Raw genomic sequence first — 24,491 nt, 5'->3', positions numbered from 1 at the left:
CTGTTATAATTATAAAGTATAAAGCGATGTATTACACAAGATTATATGCTAATATTTTAGTTCATATAATGACTTGTTTTGAATGATTGAGTCTTATGTGTCGAAAAGCTGTTCCTGAACCCTCGAAACACTTACGTCACCGATGTGTCGAAATGGTGTCAGTCAACTGGTGACAAAAAGTATTCAGAGTAATTTATATTGTTTATCCCGCTTTATTTGCTTACTAAAAACAAACAAAACAACAAGAAACAAACAGAGATAAGATAAGACTGTATTACCCACAACAAATAACGATATAACACATTTTAAATTATTATTTTCTTATTCCGAAAGTTGCAGGGTCTCACTTGTTTCTCTTACTATTGACAACACAACATACATATATTGTTTCTCACTTTTGATCTGTTTTCATTTTGTATTTATGGTTCTTTATTATTATTATTATTATTATTATTATTATTATTATTATTATTATTATTGTTAATTATTATTATTATTATTACTACACAGTTATTATTATTATCATTATTATTTTATTATTTTTCATTATAAAATTTATTTGCTATGAATTATTATTATTATTATTAGTAGTAGTAGTATTACATTTTCGCCTCACCAGGCCCCGATGTGGGTCAGTGACCTGTGCCCGGGTGGGCTAATGCCCGTAAAAAAAAAAAAACCTTCCTGAGTCTCTGACATCCCCGACGCCGTGGAGAGTCATCCACCCCCACACACTCGGCCCCTCCGTTGTACCGATCATATCTCCGTAAAATAATGTAGACCTTATAATTTTCATGTCAAATTATTATTCGTTTTTTACTGTAAGATATGCGGGACTTTATAAAGTAATTTAATATACAGTATACTAATATTAATCATGTTACAGGTTGTAAACATAACTTTATGGGTATGCTACCTTGTGTTGTTTCGGCGCCACACATGGATACGGCCATGGTTGGTGGACGAAAATGTTTTTATCGGTGAACACTTCTCTTGGCCAAAATTCCTCCTCCTTATCGATATACTGTCGAGCGAAGGCGAGCCTCGAGGCACAGTGGGCGTCTTGTCGACCTCTCTGGTCAACGCTCATTGGTGGAATATCCGGTGTAAATGACCAGTGGCCTGTTCGGAAGCTCCAATATCATGTTATAACATATTCTATCATGTTTGTAACTAAAACGAATGCGTGGAGATTTTATAAACAGAAAGCAAATACATTTTATTTATTTATTTATCTATGCTATCGTGTTCGGGGGCCGACCACCGATTAATTGCCTGTTTGTGTGTTTCTGGAGGTGGGGGAGGGATGCACCCAGCGAAGTTGCCTGTTAGGAATTTCGAGGCCGCCAGTCTGTTTGGCTTATAAGTGGTGTGGACTGTACACAATTTACATTATCCACAATACTATTTGGGGCGTGTTCACTTATGAATATAATCATGTAGTCTCCGCCTCTATGTGGGAAGGAGATTGTGGAGTTAGATGCTGCTCATTTTTCCAACATGAGCGTTCACAGTGATCTCCGGGTTAAACTTCTAATACCCCCCCCCTCTCTCTCTCTGTCTCTCTCTCTGTCTCTCTCTCTCATTTTTTATTCAAGAGAGACAGAAGTCCCCTGAGCTACAGTGCGATTTTGAGTTACGACAGTGCCCAGAACTGTTGGGTGTTGATTCTTTGCTAGGTTGTTTTGTAAATGAAATAATATACCAATTTGCTTTCTCATTATATACTGTTGCCTTAAGTGGATGTGGCTCATTATCCACCGCCCTTCTTGATTGATTGATATATTTATACTGGATTATTCTATCAGTTATGTGTAAGTGGTCTCCTTAGAGGTCCAGTTAGGGTTCTTCGTTCCCATAGGTTCAGTGTTAGTACAGGAGGAAACTGGAGTACCCGGAGAAAACCTACTGTGTTCGTCAGGGTCACGCCGGATAACGATCGTCTTGCAGCCAACCCTTGTGATTATCGAACTCATGTCAGAGCGGTGAAAGGCAAGAGTGCTACTGTATTTGTTTACTGTTCCTGCGTTTTTCTATTTGTTTCTCATACAGTACATAGGTTTTTGTTCTAGCATTTATTAATACTACTATCTTCATTTTCATCAGTACTGAGGAAGTGTCACCTTGGCGGCGTGTTGGAGAGTGACTCGCGACAGTGTGGGTGTGACGACCAGACAGGAATGTCCAGATGCAGTATTGGCACTGTATCCCAGCACTGACCGCCCCGCCGCACCCCGACCACGTGCCACTACCTTCCTTCTCCACACTACAGTCTATTAATACTAACAATAATAATACCAAAATTACCCATACTGTCACTGTTAATAATGTTGATGCTTTAATTATGATGGTTATGTTAGTGCCAGTTTTAACCTGAGTTGCCATAATTGGTTTATTAGCAGTGTGTTTGGTGCTGTTGATACCCCTGCTCTATCTGTCTGTCTGTCTGTCTGTCTGTCTGTCTGTCTCTCTGTCTGTCTCTGATTGTGATAACCGTTATAAGTAACTGTTGTAGTAGTATTATAATTTGATGTAGTAGTGACAGTGGTAATAATAGCATTGACAGACGTAGATTAGCAACAGAACTGGCAACAATTGTCTAATAGTACAGAGGTAACACAAGTGCCTCTCCTAATTGTGTCCCGGTTCGATCCCCGGACTGGGTCAGATGTGAGAAGAGTGTGATCCAGTGTACAGTAACCTCCCAAATATCACAGGTTTTCTCCGGTTTCTCCTGCACTAAATCTGCATAAAAAGCATCTAACAGTTTTGTGATTTGAAATTGATTCCATTTCTAAAATAAGTCTTGGCTATCTTGACTTTCAAATTTATGTAAAATGTATAATCGTTAAGAAATGATAAAATTTACATTCTTTATTCGTAAGATATATCGGATGGGGTGGGGTGGAGTGGGGTGGGGTGGGGTGGGGTGGAGGGTCAACAATCAACATGCGACACAGGTCAACTAGGTCAAGCCAATAAGTTAGACAGGATATTGCCCCATTGTCGACGAGGTCAGTCAGGCTATATGGGATTGTAGTGAACTTTGACCTATTCGCACCAGTCATTTCCAAGTCAGTTTATTCTTCCTGTCTTTACTCTCTATCTCCCTTAACTCACACGCTCTCTTCACTCTCACACTCTTCCTTCACTCTCACACTCTTCCTTCACTCCCACACTCTTCCTTCACTCTCACACTCTTCCTTCACTCCCACACTCTTCCTTCACTCTCACACTCTTCCTTCACTCCCACACTCTTCCTTCACTCCCACACTTTCCTTCACTCCCACACTCTTCCTTCATTCCCACACTCTTCCTTCATTCCCACACTCTTCCTTCACTCCCACACTCTTCCTTCACTCTCACACTCTTCCTTCACTACCACACTCTCCCTATACTCTCCTCCATCAGCACTGGCCTATTTTTTCTCTCTATCTCCCCCCAGGATCCAGGGCTCTCACCTTTACCCCCGGGATCCAGGGCTCTCACACACACCTTTACCCCAGGATCCAGGGCTCTCACACGCACACCTTTACCCCAGGATCCAGGGCTCTCACACACACCTTTACCCCAGGATCCAGGGCTCTCACACACACACCTTTACCCCAGGATCCAGGGCTCTCACACACACAGGGCTCTTACCCCAGGATCCAGGGCTCTCACACGCACACCTTTACCCCAGGATCCAGGGCTCTCACACACACCTTTACCCCGGGATCCAGGGCTCTCACACACACACCTTTACCCCAGGATCCAGGGCTCTCACACACACCTTTATTCTTAAACTAAGTCCCATCCAGCATGCTTCTATTTTTTCCACGGGATGGACAAGCGCCCACAAACCCAAACTTCATTTACAAAGTACTGTACTGTATAAATTACTTACTTTATTTAATTGACTTTTAGGTAGTCTAATTAATTTTATTATTGGTACTATTATTATTGTTATTATTATTATTGGGATTGTTATTTAATTGACATTAAACTTTAAATTGGAATTAAATGACAATTTTTTTTTAGTTTAGAAATTTTGTTGAAAGGGCGGCCCGACTTTTGTCTGATAATTCTTGTTATTGTTAAATGTAGAATTGTTAATTGTATATAAAATAATACATCACACACACACACACACACACACACACACACACACACACACACACAGATGAATACGTACGTAGTCATTCCCTCTTTGGAAAGCCGTACCCAACAGCATTAACGAACACAGCCATAAATACAATGCTCTCCCTTATCCCTCTCTGGCTGTAGAGGGGATTACCTACTACCACCTCCGGGCCAAGCCGAGGAGCCCCTGGGCATTGTTTGTTCTGTGTGGCAGGGTGGAGGGGCGGGGACATAGTTCTTTAGATCTCTGTTAATGCCAACGGTTTACTTTTTACACCGTCTGTTGATGTTTTTGCTTACAGTCCCTTGTGAAGGTTAGACACCCGAAACATTACGATGTAGTATGTACAGTAAAGTACTTCATTATTTTCTTAATAAAGTAGAGAACTCGGACCACTTGAAGATTAAACACACCAACTTATTAAACGTGGTCATTAAGCATCCAAACGCTACCCAAACTTAGTTAAACTTATGTTAACACAACCCTACCAGAGAGTGTTCACACGCAATAAGCAGGGGTACCTAATCTGCATGTGATGTAGCATTCGTTGTTATTTCTACTGTGACTTACAACTTGTGGGAGAAATTGTGTAGAATGTATCATAGACGTCTGTGATGTGTTCTATACAATTTCTGTGACAAGTTTTATACCAGAGCGGACATGATAACGATAACTGGGACAATAAGGTGTTGGTAAACTAAGTTATAAATCCAGTTTATTATAATTTGTTGACAAGACTGAGATAATGAACGCATATGCTGATACAGAACAACCAGACGTCATTGAGATTAGCAACTCACGGGGCCGTAAAGATAATGTCGCCGGGTGAATTTTACTTATCGGGTTATCACTCACCAAGCCACCGATCAGAAGGGACACGTTTTAAGTTTAACAAAGAATACATCATATTCATTGACAGTACATATGGGTCAGAGTCAGATTAGATTGCCCCGAAGGGGGCTAGTTTATTGGGCATCCCCTTACATCCTGTGCAAGGTGAAGCGTAGAAGCGTTTACAGCGCCCATCTGGGAAGCAAGCAGAGTTCATGCTTGCCTTTTATGATCATGCATTAAGGGCGTAAGAGCCTGAAGGGTCATGGGTTTTGTCAGCAAGTTGCATAAAGTGACAGAATGATGAGTGTGTGGGGGGAAATATCCCGGTACAATTTATCTGTTTATGGCAAAGCGTAGCAGGTCCCTTATAATGTTAAGTGCCAGGCCATAGCCATAGGCCTTGACAGTATTGAGGGAAACCAACAATGACTAGCGATTTAAGGAGATCGTCAGAATCAATTTGGTGAAGTGCAGTCAACTTACATTTGTCGTGACTCGTGTTTGTACGGTAACACTAATATGGCTGCAGAGAATATAAGAAATTATGAAAAATAATGACCACGTGCATGCTGCAAAGGTTCAGTAACAGTTCTAACAAACACTGCCGTTATAAATAATTCATATATCTTATCTGTTGATAAGTGACAAGATCTGGGCGTTACAATAGATCAGTCACTGAAAGCGACGTTACAAGTAGGAGGCAGCAGTGAGAAGGCAAACTGGGATTTAAATACAAAAATAGCAAAATGTTCTTTTAACTGCATAAATTTCAAGTACGTCACAGTCTGGATTACTGTATACAGGCTTGGAAAACCCAACCTTCAGAAAGATCTACAGTAGCATCCCTAGAAAAGGTGACTGAGTGACTAAGATGATTCCGGAACTATACCACCTCGATTACCCAAGTAAACTGAGGACCTTAGGACTATCATCTCTGCAGTGATGGAAAACGTGAACCCGGGCTATTTATTGTGATGTCACGCACCACCAACACGAGAGGGCATAACTACAAGCTCACCACGTTATCAAGAAGAACAAACAAAAGAAAATACTGCTTCACACAGTGACTGGCAGACCTATGGAACGGTCTACCAGCCCAAGCTGTGGAATCAACAACAGTACTGGGCTTCAAATTAACCCTTGACAAAATTATCAAAAACAACGGAAGCATCCTACACGGGTCCCTCCCTCGGCATGGCTACCTCTAGGGGTGGTCATAAAGTAAGTAAAATAGGTAAATAAAGTTATCTTTCTTTGCAAATATTAGGAAAAGATATGTTCATTAGGGGTGACAGGTGACTTGATTGTTATATAGTGTTGGTTTCAAAATGTGAACCTCTGTTGTTATTCGGCCTTTCAAGCTGGGGTGACAAGAAAAGATACGGACTTCCCGCCACAAGGTGATAACGAGGGGTCACAGGTGTGGAAGCGTTTCACTTTGTAAATCAAATTGAGTGTTGCACAAATGATAAAGCGTGTGAGAATATTAATAAAAGAGGAGATTATTGGGAAGAAAATGATAAGAAAAAAATCACATAAAATTCAAATATTGATACAAAAATTAGGACTACCACAACACTAACCTAACCTAACCAAACCTAACCTAGGATGTCTAATCTTTTGGTGATCCAAATATCACGTTAAAAGAATTATATACGTAAAGAATATGTCAAACCTATAAGACTCTTGAGACTAAATTATACAATACTATATAATATAAGCAGACCATCTCGTGTGTGTGTGTGTGTGATCAAATAAAAATTTAAGAACAGAAATATAAACTAATTAATTTGTAGATAAGTGGATAAATTATAAAGTAAATTAAAGCATATTATCTTTGTGGCAAACAGGTTGTTGAGACATTTAATCGCCCTGTTTGTGTTCTGGAAGGAGAGATAGAGAAACAGTTGCCGTGACACAGAATGACGTCATAGCAGGAGGCGACACAGTAACGTATCTCTTGCTGGTCTAGACTGCTTAACATGCCGCCGCCGCCGACGCTGGTGAGCTGCTGGAAGCAAACAGCCAGAGAGAGAGAGAGAGAGAGAGAGAGAGAGAGAGAGAGAGAGAGAGAGAGAGAGAGAGAGAGAGAGAGAGATGTCATTATCGGATGTAGTTCTTAATACATGGTGTGGAGCGAAACCAACTAATTATGTACCACTCCTAAGGAAGATGAGATGGAACGCGAGGAAATTATGAGGAAATAACGCTAACCTAACCTAACACCAGCCAATGTTAGACTAGTTAATCACGAGGTGAAATAAGAACATAAGAAAATAAGGAGTCTGCAATAGGCCGGTTGGTCTGTGCATGGCAGCTCCTGTCGAGAGTTACTACCACTCTCTATCATCCATGAATCTATCCAGCCTCCTTTTGAAACTTTCCAGCGTTCCAGCACTTACTACAAAGTTGCTAAGCTTGTTCCACTCGTCCACCACCCTATTTGTGAACCAGTTCCTTCCTATCTCCCTCCTAAACCTAAACTTATCCAACTTAAATCCGTTGCTACGAGTCCTATCCTGCTCGGATATTATAAGAGCTTTATCTATATCCCCTTTATTGATTCCTTTCACCCATTTAAATACTTCTATCATATCTCCCCGCACTCGTCGTCTGGGACAATTAATCTTCACGTGAACCGATAAGATATGAAGATAAAATTTGGTTCCAGCAGGATGGACGGATGAATGGACAGGTCGACCGGTCATCCGCACACCATCTCGTTTCACGTTCTGGAAATGTTCCATGACCAGCCAGAACCCGGACTTCTACTTGCCGGGGTTTCTGAAGTCAACAGTCTGCCAGAATAGGCCAGACGCCCTTCAAGAATTAAACAGACACACAGGACAGGATTTAGCCAAGACTCCAAACGATATTACGAAACAAGAAACATCGCTACACTGTACCTGGGAATGTTGTTCAGTATAAGATACTGTATGTAAATAATTTCGTCTCCTTTAACAACGTCTAGTTAACATTACAGGTACGTACTCTCATATACAGTAAATGTCATGCGTGTGTGTGTGTAGAGAGAGAAAGAAAGTGAGCGTCAAGAAGAGAGACTCAGGTTAACCAACAACACCAAGTTCAGGAGGTATTCAGTGTGACAAAGCCAACGAAGCCAGGATCACGAGACCTGGGAGGACAAGACCACGAGACCTGGGAAGACAAGACCACGAGACCTGGAAGAACAGGACCACGAGACCTGGAAGAACAGGACCACGAGACCTGGAAGAACATGACCACGAGACCTGGAAGAACATGACCACGAGACCTGGAAGAACAGGACCACGAGACCTGGAAGAACAGGACCACGAGACCTGGAAGAACAGGACCACGAAACCTTGAAGGACAGGACAAAACAATGAAACAAATTTGAATACAAATGTCGGTGAAATGGGTGTGCGTCAGCATGGGCGTAGGTGAGCGTGGGTTAGTGTAGGCGAGTGTGGGTGAATGTAGGCGAGCGTGGGTGAAACAGGCAAGAAAGTGATAGCAGGGGCATGGTTTAGCATGGGCTATGGCTTGATTTTCATCTTAAAAGCATGGGTGTAGGTTAATGTGGGTCTAAGAGCATGGGCGTGAGTTAACGTGGACCTGAGAGCATGGGCGTGGGTTAACGTTGGCCTGAGAGCATGGGCGTGAGTTAACGTGGACCTGAGAGCATGGGCGTGGGTTAACGTGGGCCTGAGAGCATGGGCGTGAGTTAACGTGGACCTGAGAGCATGGGCGTGGGTTAACGTGGGCCTGAGAGCATAGGCGTGAGTTAACGTGGACCTGAGAGCATGGGTGTAGGTTAATGTGGGTCTAAGAGCATGGGCGTGAATTAACGTGGACCTGAGAGCATGGGCGTGGGTGACCGTAGGCTTCAAAGCACAGGCGTGGGTTAGCGTGGCCTTAGCAGTAGAGGCATGGCTGAGCTTGGGTGTGGGTGAGCATGATTTTCAAAGTGTGGGCGTCAGAGTGTGAGAGTGGGTGATGAGGTTTGGACCAAATTCTTTGTGGTGCTTCGCGGACGAGGGAGTTGAGGGGAGGAGGAGGAAGGGAGGATCGAGAGAGGGGGAGGGAAATTAGGCATTCACTTAGTATCTATCTATCTATCTATCTATCTATCTATCTATTTTATAAAGTCTCGTTAGTAAATATTGAGAGCGTGGTGGAAGACTCAACTTACTAATGAAAACAAAATACTAATTTCTTTCACCTCAAGATAACCTAACCTAACCTAACCTTACTTAACCTAACCTAACCCCCTTCAGATAGGGTTAGAGTGCTTAATCATCAGTTAAAATAAACTAAAGTGTCATATCAGGTGAAATAAACCTGGGGTGTCTAATCTTTAGGTGATCGATACACTGTTTTGCTCTGACGTCACATCTTCAACCCACACGCTTTTATTGATGAGTCACGGCGTTTGTTTCCAGTGATTCCATAATACCAATTAAAATAGGAATTGATTTGTATTAAAATAAATAAAACACATTTTAATATTATTCAAATACTTAATAACCTCTCTGTAATATTTTCTGAGGCAACATTCCGTGGGTTGAAAAATAAGGGGGAGACGAGTCCATTGATTTAAGGGGTAAAGTGTACACATTGTTTAACCCTTAATACTAATGTTACATAAGAGAACTAAGGATAACAAGAGACGGGAAAAAAAGTAAGGGAAAGATAAATAAAAGAAACAAAGACAGTAATAAATAGAATTAAAATACGGGGAGATGAAGACATACGTAGATAGATAAGAGAAAACAAGACAAGAATGAGGAAAATGAAAACTGGATTGAGAATAACAGGAGTGGGGCGAGATGATGATAAAAGCTGGGAAGGGGAGGAAGAAGAGACGAAGAGAGAGGGAAGCAGGAAGGAAAGAGAGCAGTGAGAGGAGAGTGGAAGGGCGTGTGAAGGGGAAAGAGAGGAGGAGGGTTGGAACGCGCATGGCTGATGTTGTCTCGGTGTTGGGTTACTGGCTGGCCTCCCTGCTACCTCCTTCTGCTGATGTGGCCTCCCTGCTACCTCCTTCTGCTGATGTGGCCTCCCTGCTACCTCCTTCTGCTGCTGTGGCCTCCCTGCTACCTCCTCCTCCTGCTGCTGTGGCCTCCCTGCTACCTTCTGCTGCTGCTGTGGCCTCCCTGCTACCTCCTCCTCCTGCTGCTGTGGCTGCTCTCCTGCTACTGCTACTGCTGCTGTGGCCTCCCTGCTACCTCTTCTGCTGATGTGGCCTCCCTGCTACTGCTGATGTGGCCTCCCTGCTACCTACCTTCTGCTGCTGTGGCCTCCCTGCTACCCTTGCATGTGTGGCCTCCTGATGTGCCTACCTCTGCTGCTTGCGCCCTGCTCCCTCTGCTGCTACCTCCTTCTGCTGCTGTGGCCTCCTCCTGCTCCCTCTGCTGCTGTGGCTGTGCTGCCTGGCCCCTGCTACCTTCACTGCTGTGGCCTCCTGCTGCTCCCTGCTGCTGTGGCCCCTGCCACCTCCTTCTGCTGCTGTATTCCTGCTACCTCCTTCTGCTGATGTGGCCTCCTGCTGCTACCTCTGCTGCTGTGGCTTCCTGCTACCTCTGCTGCTGCTGTGGCCTCCCCCACCTCCTGCTGCTGATGTGGCCCCTGCTACCCTGCTGCTGCTGCTGTGGCCTCCCTGCTACCTTCTGCTGCTGCTGTGGCTTCCCTGCTACCTCCTCCTCCTGCTGCTGTGGCCTCCCTGCTACCTCCTCCTCCTGCTGCTGTGGCCTCCCTGCTACCTTATGAAGTGAGGTTTTCCGAAGTTACAGGAGGTGAAGCGTAGTTAGGGAGTTCTGGTGAGATATATATCCTTAAAATCATCTTACAAGTTATATAGACGGCACAGGTACCTAGACCGTACAGGTATATAGACCGTCCAGGTATATAGACCGTACAGGTACCTAGACCGTACAGGTACCTAGACCGTCCAGGTACCTAGACCGTACATGTACCTAGACCGTACAGGTACCTAGACCGTACATGTACCTAGACAGAGTAGGTATACAAACAATGGTGGAGAGTAAGGTAGTGTTACACGCACATAATCCAGGACCTTCGCAGAGTGGAGCAACACGAGCGCATCTTTACCCCACGTCACCTTTAATCTGATGATACTAAAGTCTCTCATGTGACTTACTCATGGTGAACAGGTTCATTTGGAGCTGTGGTATAAGGTCTGTGTCCAAGTGGTCCTCATCCCTATGTATAACACTAACAGGACTATATGAAGATTAGTACCCTCAACTTATTTTACCTGGTGATTAAAACACCCTAACGCTACCTGGGAGTTAAGGTTAGGTTAAGTTAAATTAGGTTCAGTAAAAGTTAGGTTAAGTTAGATTAGATTAGGTAAAATTTGGTTAAGTTAGGTTATGTTAAGTTAGATTAGGTTAGGTTAACGTTAGGGAGTTTAATCATCAGGTGGGATAATCTGTGGCTGCTAATTTTCACGTGAACCCAGATATCAAGAGTTCTAATATCGCTACATGTCTAAGAGCGCTCACAGTTACACGTCTAAGAGCGCTCAAAGTGACTCAGAATTTAGTTCAGCTGCTGACAAGGTGCAAAGAGAAGATAATATTTATCCTAAAAAAAAAATAATACTAATAAAGGGACAGAGTGGTATGGCTTAGGCCTTAGGGAATCTGTGTGTAGAGGACTGACATTTCTTTTCCTCAACAACACGCGGAGCTAATTATCTACAGAACAAATGATAGCCTTAAGATGCACGTACAAGTATAGTATTAATTTCACGTGTGCCTCAGTTACTCAAGTTGACAGTTAGTGTAAAATTTCTCCTGCTCTCGGTTCTCAGTTACGTTTTAGTTATTTAATGTATTCATTGTAGAGTAAACATTCTATATGTTTATAATCTCTTCAAGAATTCTTTGGCTACACCTGTACGTCTATCACGTTTCCTGTTGTTCAAACTTACCTCATTACCCTCTCACAACACCACCAACGACCCCCACCAATTCGGGTAAGGTACTAACCCCCTCGTGGGCAATCTGTAAATCTGTAATCCGACTGAGATAAGAAAGGCATTTTTTATTTAGGTGGTTAATCTTAAGGTGAAATAAGCTTTATCAACTCTTAATAAACTGGTGGATATCTGCTCATTCCAGTGTTACCGGCAGCTCTTGCAGATTTATTTGCAGGTTTACTGACTTATCATGCCAATTCGGGTGTATTTTCTGAATAGGTCAAAATATAATGGCTATAAGGTCCAAAACTTGATTGGGAGGAACAGACAAAAATGTAGACAAAAACTGAAAGGCACCTCTGAGGAAGCTAGCAGGCACATGTCAACAGCCACAAGTACACTTTAGTGCTGCCACGGAAAGGGTCCTCTCGATAGCCTTCTCATCTAGCATACCAGCAACACCCCTCGAATGTTTAACATCAAGTGACATAAGTTCAGGTGATCCAATCCTTCTCTAAACAATACTCTTATATTTCCCGCACATCGACACCAGTTGTTTCATAGCATCGCGCACTGTAAACATTAACTCTGTAGAATAAAGTGTTTTGTGGGACTTGTCATCAGTCTCGTCCCTGACCTACACTGGTGCACTCTGTCGCAGTCACGTATCTCACTCCTCCCTCCCTCCTTCACCCGGAGGCATCGGCGGTGTCCTTAGTTAGCTGTGGTGTGGTTACTGTTAGATGTGGTGTGGTTACTGTTAGCTGTGGTGTGGCGACTGTTAGCTGTGATGTGGTGTGGTTACTGTTAGCTGTCGTGTGGTTACTGTTAGCTGTGGTGTGGCGTGGTTTCCGTTAGCTGTGGTGTGGTTACTGTTAGCTGTGGTGTGGTTACTGTTAGCTGTGGTGTGGTTACTGTTAGCTGTGGTGTGGCGTGGTTTCCGTTAGCTGTGGTGTGGTTACTGTTAGCTGTGATGTGGTTATCGTTAGCTGTGGTGTAGTTACTGTGTTCTGTGATGCTCTTCGTTAGCTGTGGTATGGTTACTGTTAGCAGTGGTGTGGTATGGTTACTGTTCGCTGTGATGTGGTTACTGTTAGCTGTGGTGTGGTTATCGTTAGCTGTGGTGTGGTTACTATTAGCTGTGGTGTGGTTACTGTTAGCTGTGGTGTGGTTACTATTAGCTGTGGTGTGGTGTAGTTACTGTTAGCTGTGGCGCCCTCTCCCAGAATTAACGTTTTCGAATCACTCGATTTATTTCTCTAGGAATTTGTTTTATGTAATGAGAAATAAATAAGGAAGGAAGGGAAGAGAGAGGGAGGAGGTGGATGAAAGGTAAGGCAAAGATGGTGGAGGGAGGGAGGGGTGAAAGAAAGGAAAGAGGGAGGGGTAGAGGATGGCAGGAATGGGTAGGAAGGGGAAGGACTGTAAGGGAGCAAGGAGAGCGTGAGAGGAGGAATGTGGTGGGGCGGAGGGAAAAGAGAGTAGAGAAGAAAGAGGGAGGAAGAAAATGAAAGAGAGAGGGAGGGAATGTGTCCAGGTAAACACAACTCTGGGGGAGAGATGCAGTCTCTTGTGGGACTGGGAGGAGTCTGGGCTGGAGAGAGAGGCGGAGTCTCTGGGGTGGGGTAATAATGAGGAATGTAGATAGTGCAATCATAGATGAATTAACACATACTTAACGACCACCAGAGACTCTTAGTAATGCTGATATAAATATATAATATATATCTCGTACTATACTGCACTTTTAGCCTTTACTCACAAATTTAGCTTAACAACAGCAGGTTCTTCAGCTTCCACGCTAATGTCTCCTTTCACCCCCCCCTCCCTTTCTCTCTCTAAAGAGGGAAAAAACGATAGGGAAGGTGATCTGACCATTCCGCAACGATCATCCGTCCCACATACTGTAGAGTTGACAATGGACCTCACAAACAGGGAGGTACTACCGCCTGGGAAGATATTGGAAGCATAATGTGTTGTCTAATGGTAGACCCTGCTGCCATATGGCATCACAAAAATTGTGACCAAGTCCCAGGTTGCTGATCTGATTTTCTGCTTTATTTACACACAATTGCAGGGTCTCAATTGTTTCTCCCTAAGTCAAGCAGATCCACTTTCACACAACTCGATTACCGACCCACCCCAATGTTACTCATATGCCTCTTCCATCATGTGACGCTCTTCACCATTAATACTGTCCTCAACACTCTCTGGTCACAAAACCTGTCAGGTCTGCTACATACTGTACCGTATACTCATCTGCGACGCCGCTACTTCCATAACTGCTTCACAATCTCCACTCTTTGTGTTTTGTGAAGGGTTTGGTGGCTGGAGAGCTGGAGCAGGAGCGTGGATCACTGAGAGTTAAACACGCAAGAATATGAGAGTTCATGGCTAGACTCTTACACCGACAATGAAAGTTTAGTCATTCTAGCTAGCATCCACAAGAGCGCTGATGACGCCCTCACTCAACACTACCTCCTTCCTTTCATCAACGATAGCATCTCCGCGCTGGCGAGGCTTCAACACCTCAACTTCGTATTCCAACTTTCTCTCAGTGTCGTCACACTATTTGAAACGACTAACAACGTCTGTGTAAAGTTCCTCTGGGTTACCTCTTTCACAGGTATCAAATCATGTGATAATGACGATCATCTCATCGAAGAAGCAATCTATAAAGGAGATATCCAAGCTAGTCTTGCCTTGTCTATCAGTGGAAAAACTTTTGGTGCACAATGAATGAATGCTAAAATTCAGGGAAGTCATACACTGCACCATTATGATGCCAATAGCCACTACAAAGAATAAATACCCCTGCTTCGACTTCAAGTTATTATACGATACTACACCTGAATTATCGGGTTTCTAGGAAATACGTGGACAACCCTGAACTTGCCGCACTGCATGTAAATTGTGTGGACATGTCAACTCCCAATGCGTCTTTGAATGTCCTTAAACTGCTGATGTGCTGATAACAAGAAAACACGAAGTTCCCAACGAGCGCTTTCGTGTAATTAACATCTTCAGGGGTGAGAACAGGCTGTACCCCCGAAGGTGTGAATTGGGCTAGGAACCCACGTGTACGTATATGCGTAACGCGCAATGCGTGAAGCGTATGCGTGGTGCGTATCCACTGCTCCCATATGTCCGTCAAATGTGATGCGTGGTGCGTGGAAGTTCTTTTCACGGCAAAGTTCATCTGGTGTGGAACTCTGTGTACAGTATAGTGTAGTACGCATAATACAGGGGGGGACGACTTAACGAAGTGCTTGGGAACATGAAACTGTGTTCTTTATGAAAGGGATTTATTTTAAGAGCTGTTTAAAGAGAAATTCCAATGTATTTTGTTTTGTGTTTACTATTTATGCTAGATGCACAAAACAGTTATTATTAATCCAGTCAATTCTGTAGTCCCAGTAAATTAACAAGAATACGGCCATACTGTTCCAAATATTGGTTAGCAAAATCGCGCAGTCTTGTAATCTCTCCTACTTGCGTCATATATTGTTCGATGCTCTCTGACCAGTTCAGTTAGCTTCTCCAGAATCACATTTGATATGACATTACGTAGCATAGTGATGACGAGAACAATTTGGCATAGAAACGCACCCAAATACAAAAACAGACGCTATGAAAGCACGTGGATGAAACGGGAAAACCCCTTCTTCATCCCTGGCGTGTTACTTGCGTGATGCTTGTTCACTTCCCTTGAGAGCGGTGAATACGTAACACACAAGACACTAGGCATACGCATCACGCAATACGTATACATTGAATCATTTCAACTTGTTTTCAATTATTTTGAATTATACGCATCACGCATTGCGCACTACGTACACATGGGTTCCTAGCTTAACACAAAGCGCTTCGGAACTTCGTGTCTTCTTGTTCCCTATGTGGTTATCACATGGATCACGTGCACCTACTGTGATTATATATATATATATTGTATAGAATCTAACCGAGAAATAAAATATAAGAACATAAGAAAATAAGGAGTCTGCAATAGGTCCGTTGGCCTGTGCATGGCAGCTCCTGTCAAATTACTACCACTCTCTATCGTCCATGAATCTATCTAGCCTCCCTTTAAAACTTTCCAGCGTCCCAGCACTTACTACAAAGTTGCTAAGCTTGTTCCACTAATCTGCCACCCTATTTGTGAACCAGTTCCTTCCCATCTCCCTCCTAAACCTAAACTTATCCAACTTAAATCGGTTTTAAAGTAAAGGATAAAAACAAAACTTTAATTTTAAGGAACACTGTTTTGGTCAACTTTCAAACTTTTTATATTAGACAAGAAATAACTATTGGCCACAAAAAACACGATTGTATACGGTATTATAGTGGGCCGAACATACCTGGGTATAGACTAAATTATTATTTTTTGAGATCACATGAACGATAAAGTTATCATGATAAATCAAATGATTGGCTGGTTAAGTGCAGTATGTTTAGGACGAGATAAACATTCATAAAATCCAATGAAACTTTCACTGACGTATCGATAAATTACCTCCGTTTAATATACAAATGAAAAATAAATTACGTTGAGTTTAAAAAAAAACAAAAAAACAATAAAACAATAATGGGATAAAATAAAAATTCAGAAGAGAAATGTGAAGTAAACTATTCAATGTAAGAAAGGGTGTTTAGGGTAATTTTTATTAACAGTAGTAATATAATACTTGTAAATAAATTCAAAAGCCCCAATAGGATGTTACGTACGGACAGCCATAACAATAAAAAGCTAATTTTGGATCCTTTAACCCACCCCCCTCCCCCTTAAAAAAAATCCAATCCCTTTAACGAGGCAATACACACACACCCACTGGATCGCTGCTCGGCTCCAGACGTTAACAAGAGTATACTGTACCTCAGTTTGGTTCCGACAGGTTCAGTACTATTATAGCTGGTCCACATATAAGCTATACTGCACCAGCTGGTCCACATATAAGCTATACTGCACCAGCTGACCCACAGTTGACCCACATGTAAGCTATACTGCACCAGCTGACCCACTCAATTTATACAGCACCAGTTGTCTCACAAGTTGTAATGCTCAAGCTGTTTGCTCAAGATGCACTATAATGCGCCAGCTGTTCTGCTTAAGCTATACTGCACCAACTGCCTTACGCAAGCTAAAATGCATCAGACGTCTTTAAGCTATACTGCGCCAGCCGTCCTACTCATGCAGCATTGTTCCAGCTGTCCTACTGAAGTACTGAACCAACTGACGTACTCAAGCGGTACTGAACCAACTGACGTACTCAAGCGGTACTGAACCAACTGACGTACTCAAGCAGTACTGAACCAAATGACGTACTCTAGTAGTCCTGAACCAACTAACGTACTCAAGCAGTACTGAACCAACTGACGTACTCAAGCAGTACTGAACCAAATGACGTACTCTAGCAGTCCTGAACCAACTAACGTACTCAAGCAGTACTGAACCAACTGACGTACTCAAGCAGTACTGAACCAGCTGACGTACTCAAGCAGTAATGAACCAGCTGCCGTACCCAAGCAGTACTGAACCAGCTGCCGTGTACTGAACCAGCTGCCGTACCCAAACCGTACTGAACCAGCTGCCGTGCAAGCCGTACTGAACCAGCTGCCGTACCCAAGCCGTACTGAACCAATTAACATACTCAAGCAGTACTGAACCAGCTGCCGTACCCAAGCCGTACTGAACCAACTAACGTACTCAAGCAGTACTGAACCAACTGACGTACTCAAGCAGTACTGAACCAAATGACGTACTCTAGCAGTCCTGAACCAGCTGCCGTACCCAAGCAGTACTGAACCAGCTGCCGTACTCAAGCCGTACTGAACCAATTAACGTACTCAAGCAGTACTGAACCAGCTGCCGTACCCAAGCCGTACTGAACCAATTAACGTACTCAAGCAGTACTGAACCAGCTACCCTACAATGGCCCAATTTATACTATTTGTTGATATATATATATATACCTTGCGGCCCATATTGTAGATGTAATCTTTAGTTATCCTGTACCTCATAAAGATTTCGTATCCCCGGTTAATTCACAAGGTGTTTAATCAATATGTTAAATATACGGGATTCCTAATCTTTAAGGCCATGCCGCCATCTTTAATTAAATAAAAAATATATATCAAATAGGTAGATTTTATCTGAATACAATAAACGAGAAACTCTTTACAGCCGTATGTGACGAAGACTGTGCCTTCTAGTTGTTAAATAGATGTAGAGTTACTGATCAGATGCATTAACTGGATAACAAGAGAATATTGCAGTCACCTTCCGGCCACAGTCAATCAATATTAACTCAGAGTTGCATCCTGTCCTGTCACTATTTTCTTTCGATTTAGTATCGTATCTGTAAACTTACATAAGAGGTACTACAAATAAAAAATATATTAAGTATATATGCTGATATTATTTATGAAAAATGACCTATCATAAATGCAACATGTGGTCTTTAAGTTACCGCCCTTCCTCGTAGCCAATCACCTCTCAGCTCCTACATTGGCGTGCGACGTCCTGAAATCCTATTGGTCAGCCGCGGTGCAGCTACCTAAACATCTATTGTATTTAGATATTATTTGACAATGTAATAATAATAAAATAGTATTAGGTAATTTAAAACTATTTTTTACTCATTTTTAAAAGATGACTTGTTCATATTTAAATATTTTACATTTGTTACTCAAGTAAACCCAAACAGGCAGTGGAATTTTCCATTCCACCACAAACCCAAACTCACACTTATCCGCGCTTAAAACTAGTCCCTTCAACTCCTTGGTAATGTTAAATATTAAATAATTTCCCAACAATTGATATTTTTTGTTATGAAAATATAAATTCTTACAACTAAAGATATACAAATTAATATATCAAATTGAAATAAAAATGCTTCCACAGAGTGATAAAGAGATATCCCTCCGCGGCAGTGGTCCCTTAACCTCCGGGAGACTCGTGGGTCAGAGCCAGTCCAGTTCTCTCTCTAGAAAGTCGTGATATATTCGCCATGGGGAATCCTCAGGTCTTCTTCGATGTTGTAGCGGACAGCAAACCTCTTGGTAGAGTTGTTATGGAGGCAAGTGTGAAATAATATTACGTTATGTGTGTTATTTAAGGAAAAATCAGTTTGTGACATGTCCTAGCCGAGCTGTCATGATGCCGGCGTTTATTGTCATGACACACGTGACAACAGGCAGCTTGACAATATGTTACTTCATTAATATTTCACATAGAATTACTGATTTATACCAAATTCACCAATAATTACCATTGTATTTTAATTGGTTATTCCTGTGGTACCTATCGCCGTTGATGGTAGAATATGGAATTAACATTTGGAGGCAGGAAATGGTATCGTATTATAGTCCGGAGAACATTTATAAGGTAATGAATTCGGCCTATTTGGTGTGATCTTTTTACGCCTTGAAAAAGACTAAACTGACAAATCTAACGGTAGAAAAGTCTGGTGAACAAACCTTCCCATCCTCAGTCTTATTCTGGTTTATTCCTCATTAAATTATAGCTCAGTGGTATGATTTTAATTTCATTGATCAGTTTCACAATGGTCGTGGTGGAGGTTGGTTGTCGTTTGTGCTCCTATTATTATTTTAAGTTTATTGCAGAGTTTTACAAGACGATCATCCTATCCCATTCTTACATATCCCTGGTCATTCCACTTCTAAGGTATTGTACTTTCGGACAAGGCGCCCCCCAAAGTTTTTAACTACTGAAATATTTGGGTAAGTTTAAGCTAGGCCTACCGGGGGACCCAGGGGCGGAGCTCCTGGCTAGGGGTGTTAGGTCCCCCCCCAAAAACCCCTGATTTCCCAGGTTATCCCCCATTATTTTTATTTGGGGGGCGATCAATTTGCGCCCCAAATGGTCAGATTCGTTTAAAATGCACTGGCAGAATATATTGGTCAACCCCTTGGGACTCGTGTCTTAAAGTAAAAATTTACCCCAAACCTAACTGGGGAGCTCCACAGTCGTTAGATGTTCTGGGTGTACTGCCATGTTTGAACATACATAATAAAATATTAAATATCTCGCTTAAACGTAATTTCCGCCAGAAATGCCATTGAAGAAAAGTCTTAGAAGTGTCAAGACTACAGATTGCAACTATAAAACTCACGGGATTCGTTTAGTGGCAAGTGAAAAATTTTCAGTGTTAAATGTCTCGCTTATACTTAATTTGTGCCAGAAATGCCATTGAATTAAGTCTTGGAAGTGTCAAAACTACTGATTGCAAATACAAAATTCCCGGAATGGAGTGGCAACAAGTGAAATACAGCAATACCACTACTGCTGACCCAAACACAATTTTGCAGATTACAACGGAGATTTTGTCCCTGGACATACCTAAATGTCAAGAAGATCCAACCCTGGCGACCAATCTAGGCTGACAATGCCAACTAATGTTCTCTTTTATAATTGAAAACTTCCTGGTCACTTAATAGTGAACACTGTCATAGTTTTGGCAAATGTGTAAAATGTGGTTTTATCTAAACTAAACCTTAGTTGATACGAAAACAAGTGGCAGAGCGTTAAGACTTCACCAACCTAACCAAAGAAACCTGCCTAAATTCCTAGTTGAGGCTCCACCCTTGAGGCCTCCCAGCATATTAAACAGTGTTTACTGTGATATGGTGTTATTTTACTGGTTGGGGGGGGGGGGGTGAGAGCAGCCTCATAAACTTAAACTGAACCGCATGTGCTTAGCCGTAGGCTTTGATAGGGCCCTACCTTGCCCAATTATCACTGTGCAAGAGAAGGTAGTGACTAATGTGAGCCTAGGCACTTAATTATCTATCAAACTAATGATTTTTAAAAGAAATGATCGTCACATAACTCGCATGAAAACATAGTAAGACAATACTAGCCTATTATATATCTCGGAAGTCAAAATGTGTGTGGACCTTAGTATGTTGTACTATACAAACAATATATACCCCACATGTTCAGAATTGAATTCTGGATTCCACGTGGAAATGGGGAACGATAGGCACCAAAGCCAACTTGGACATTTCCAGTCTACCCCTTTGTCGTACTAAGCAACATTAGTTAAATCATACCCTAGTTTATGAACTGGGCGATTCATGTTTATTAAAAATTTAATCAAATTCACATAGGTAAAAATGTTTGGTTACGGTGTAGAAGAGGATGACCACCAGAAGAAATTGTCCGAATTGGTTTAAATTTGTTCTTCACAAATGTCATATTAAACACAAAAATGGAAACGACTGCATAGAACCTGACCCAACCTATGGGTATGTTAGTTCAGGTTCTATGCATTATAGTGTTAATTTGTTTAACAACTTACATTAATATTGAGGTTAAATTGGCAATGGCTAGGAGGAATTCGTGGAAGCGTCCACCATCATTTAGAAAACGTCTCTTGAAAAGGGATTCAGTGGGGTAAACAACAAAAATGGTGCCGGGAGGAGAATTGTGAAGTGGGATAGAGTAAATAAATAAATTGTAAGGTTCTGTACCTTGTCGTTTCCATTTGTTTAATATATTAGCATTATATAAAAACAATGAATACAAAATAATGCATAGAACCTAATAAAACCTGACCTAACATACCCAACCTATGGGTATATTAGGTCAGGTTCTATTTGATTCTATGCATTGTCGTTTCCTTTTGTTTAATATTTGTGTAGAACAAATTTAAACCAATTTGAATAATTTCTAGTGGTCACCCTCTTCCATACCTTTACCAAATCTTTTATCATTTACAAGAAAACAACCAATTAAAATGAACACGTGTATAAAATTGAGAAACATTTTTGTAAAACCTTATAAATGTCGTTATGAAGGACTCCTGGTGAATACTTAAACGCCAATGGAATACAAAGTGAGGAAGCCTTTGTTTGTTCATAATTTTTTTGCGATTACATTCAGAATGTAAGGTTAGAGGAAATGCCTATAACATCCTTGGGAAAGAAACCTCCCTAACCAAGTCTACTCAATGGTGTGTAGTTCAGAATATCTACACAGCTGGTGCTGCAATTTCTCGTTGGTTTAAATACGGATTCATTCAGGAGATACGGTACAGACTTTGAGGTGAACTGTTTTTCTATTGTATTTTTTGTGTTGAATGCATGAATGTGCTCACAATTGTCTTTTGGAAATCTTAATAAATTAACCCTACTGGAAGTCCATAAGGGCAAATAGTCTTGAACAGAAGCATAACTGAACACACGCTGGGGAAAATTTTTTTAACCGAGTAGTGCCATTGTTGTGCTTGTTGGCAACTGGGGTGGTCAGTGGCCTTCAACAGTTATTTGGTTATCACGTAATCCACACTAAACATTTTTTTAATTTTCTTGTTAAATTATTTTTTTTTATTAAAAATTTTATGGCACCAAAATTCATTAAGGGAGAATTTCTGTAGCCTGGGATGCCTGTACTGTACAGTATATGCCATTTAATAATTTGTCAAAAAATATGGCTATGGATTGTCTAGTAAATTGGTTATTAGTTCATTATAAATGCAGTGGAATTGTAATTGATGGTTAGAAAATGTAATTAATCTAGATTGGTATCAAGGAATTATCAGATCTTTATTGAAGCCCCCATCCCCATTTTTTTTTTGATTGTGGGACGGGACCAATTTTGATGACTCCTATATAGAATCTGCTTTGATGGTCAAGGCTAATTCCCAATTTCTTCCACAGCTGCGTGCTGACGTAGTTCCCAAGACTGCAGAGAACTTCCGTGCTCTGTGTACAGGAGAAAGAGGATTCGGCTACAAGGGCTCCACCTTCCATCGTGTCATCCCAAACTTCATGTGTCAGGGTGGTGACTTCACTGCTGGTAATGGAACTGGTGGCAAGTCAATCTATGGGACGAAGTTTGCCGACGAAAACTTCACTCTGCGTCACACTGGCCCAGGTGTCCTGTCCATGGCCAATGCTGGCCCCAACACAAATGGCTCGCAATTCTTCCTGTGCACTGTGAAGACCCAATGGCTTGATGGGAAACATGTTGTCTTTGGCAATGTTATTGAAGGCATGGATGTTGTTCGTCAAGTTGAAGGTTTTGGGAGGCCAAGTGGCGAGACCACCTCAAAGATTATTATTGCCAATTCTGGCCAGCTGTAACTTAACATTCCTTTTTGCCCACACACCTAGATCTGTAGCTTATATGTACAGTAGTCATTAATGTGGGTGAGGATGCCGTACTTGTGACTATTGTAGTTGGTCATAACATCATGTGTGGTTTCAATTGAGTAGCCCTTGATTAACTTCAGTCACCTAGAAGTTTTTTTTTCATTTACATGATTTTTACATTGTATTTGAATGTCGACGCCAGGCTGATATTCAGTGTATGTCGTCTTCTCACTTTCATCAGTAAAATCACAGAAAAACTATAGTTTCCTTGACCCTACTTTTTGTGTATGTAAAAGTACTGTACCATTACTCTTGCAGGATTGGAGGTGTGCCTAGTGATGAAGTTATTCCATGGGGATATGTAATGCAGACGGCAGTAAATCTTTATTTAGTACTAGTACTTAAATTAAAATATTTTTTAGTGGTAAGGAATTTGGACATGTAAAGTGTAGTTGAATTGGCGGAGACCTTCCCCTCCCTTTTTCTCCAAAAAGGTAATTTCTGAATTGTGTAAATATTAGTGAAAAAAAAATGTACAAAGTTAAAGTTTCATTATACTATTGTTCACAATCTTTGTTCTGTTAAAATTAAAACTTTGACAATGTACCTACTACCACCAGTCACTTGTTGGCTTTGGGCTCCTAAGCAAGCTTCTGACCCCATTCCTTTTGGGTGTCTTGGCTTTTGTAATATTCTAAAACTTTTAAGGTCCTTAGTTACAGGTTGACAACCCCTTATACAAAATTTAGAAAACTGAAAACCGAAATTATTTTTTTGTGGAGCACTACTTTTTTTTTTTTACAGGGATTAGCACACCCTGGCACAGGTCACTGACCCACATCAGGGCCTGGGGGGCGAAAATATAATAATAATTATTACTCATAGCAAATAAAATTGATAAAAAATACACAATAAAATTAATAACAATAATACTAATAAAATAATAATAATGAATCCAAGAATGAAAAGATAAAAAATGAGGAACACGACCTAGACCTATGAATTATTATTTTTTTGCCCCCCAGGCCCCATTATGGGTCGGTGGGCTGATCCATGTTAAAAAAAAAATAAATAACCGTTCTGAAATCAGAAATGCATCTGGCCCCAAGGATTTCTGATGAGGGATTGTCAACTGGTACTTAAATGCAAGATTGGTTTTTAAGCAAATATTGCTAAATAATTATACCTATAGGACCATTCAAATGCTGTACTGTAAGACTCCCAAGTTTGCTTTAAAAGAGCAGGGCACAAGTGTAGGAGTAATGCATGTTAAGTATTTTGGTGGGGTGAAGTAAATACAGTAAAGCCTAGATTGACCTCTTGATGGCCTTAACAGAAGCATTTGATGTAAACATGTTATACAACAGCTTGGTTATTTCTGCATCAAATTGCAACTGCAGTTATTTATGACAGATACACATCAGCAGGCATTCAGAGAGCCTGCCAGCATGAAAATATTTGTATCTGCTTAATTTAAATATAGCTATCAAGTAA

General features: G+C 41.5%; 1 protein-coding gene across 1 annotated transcript; it reads left to right on the top strand.

Moving 5' to 3' along the window:
• Positions 1–18,802: 18,802 nt before the first annotated feature.
• On the top strand, positions 18,803–24,491 carry LOC121876267 (peptidyl-prolyl cis-trans isomerase F, mitochondrial-like). Its single transcript, XM_042381302.1, has 2 exons — positions 18,803–18,958; positions 22,563–24,491. The coding sequence occupies exons 1-2, from the start codon at positions 18,890–18,892 to the stop codon at positions 22,986–22,988; spliced, it is 495 nt and encodes a 164-aa protein (XP_042237236.1). The 5' UTR covers positions 18,803–18,889; the 3' UTR covers positions 22,989–24,491.

The sequence above is a fragment of the Homarus americanus genome, unplaced genomic scaffold (genome assembly GCF_018991925.1).
Source record: "Homarus americanus isolate GMGI-L3 unplaced genomic scaffold, GMGI_Hamer_2.0 scaffold34921, whole genome shotgun sequence".
Classification (NCBI taxonomy): domain Eukaryota; kingdom Metazoa; phylum Arthropoda; class Malacostraca; order Decapoda; family Nephropidae; genus Homarus; species Homarus americanus.
This window is presented reverse-complemented; position numbering and strand designations above follow the sequence as displayed.

What these genes read in the sequence shown, in the direction of transcription:
- LOC121876267 (XM_042381302.1), top strand. Translation starts at nt 18,890, where the DNA reads ATGGGGAATCCTCAGGTCTTCTTCGATGTTGTAGCGGACAGCAAACCT. An exon ending in TTGGTAGAGTTGTTATGGAG is followed by an intron (nt 18,959 to 22,562) that starts GCAAGTGTGAAA and finishes TTTCTTCCACAG; the next exon opens with CTGCGTGCTGACGTAGTTCC.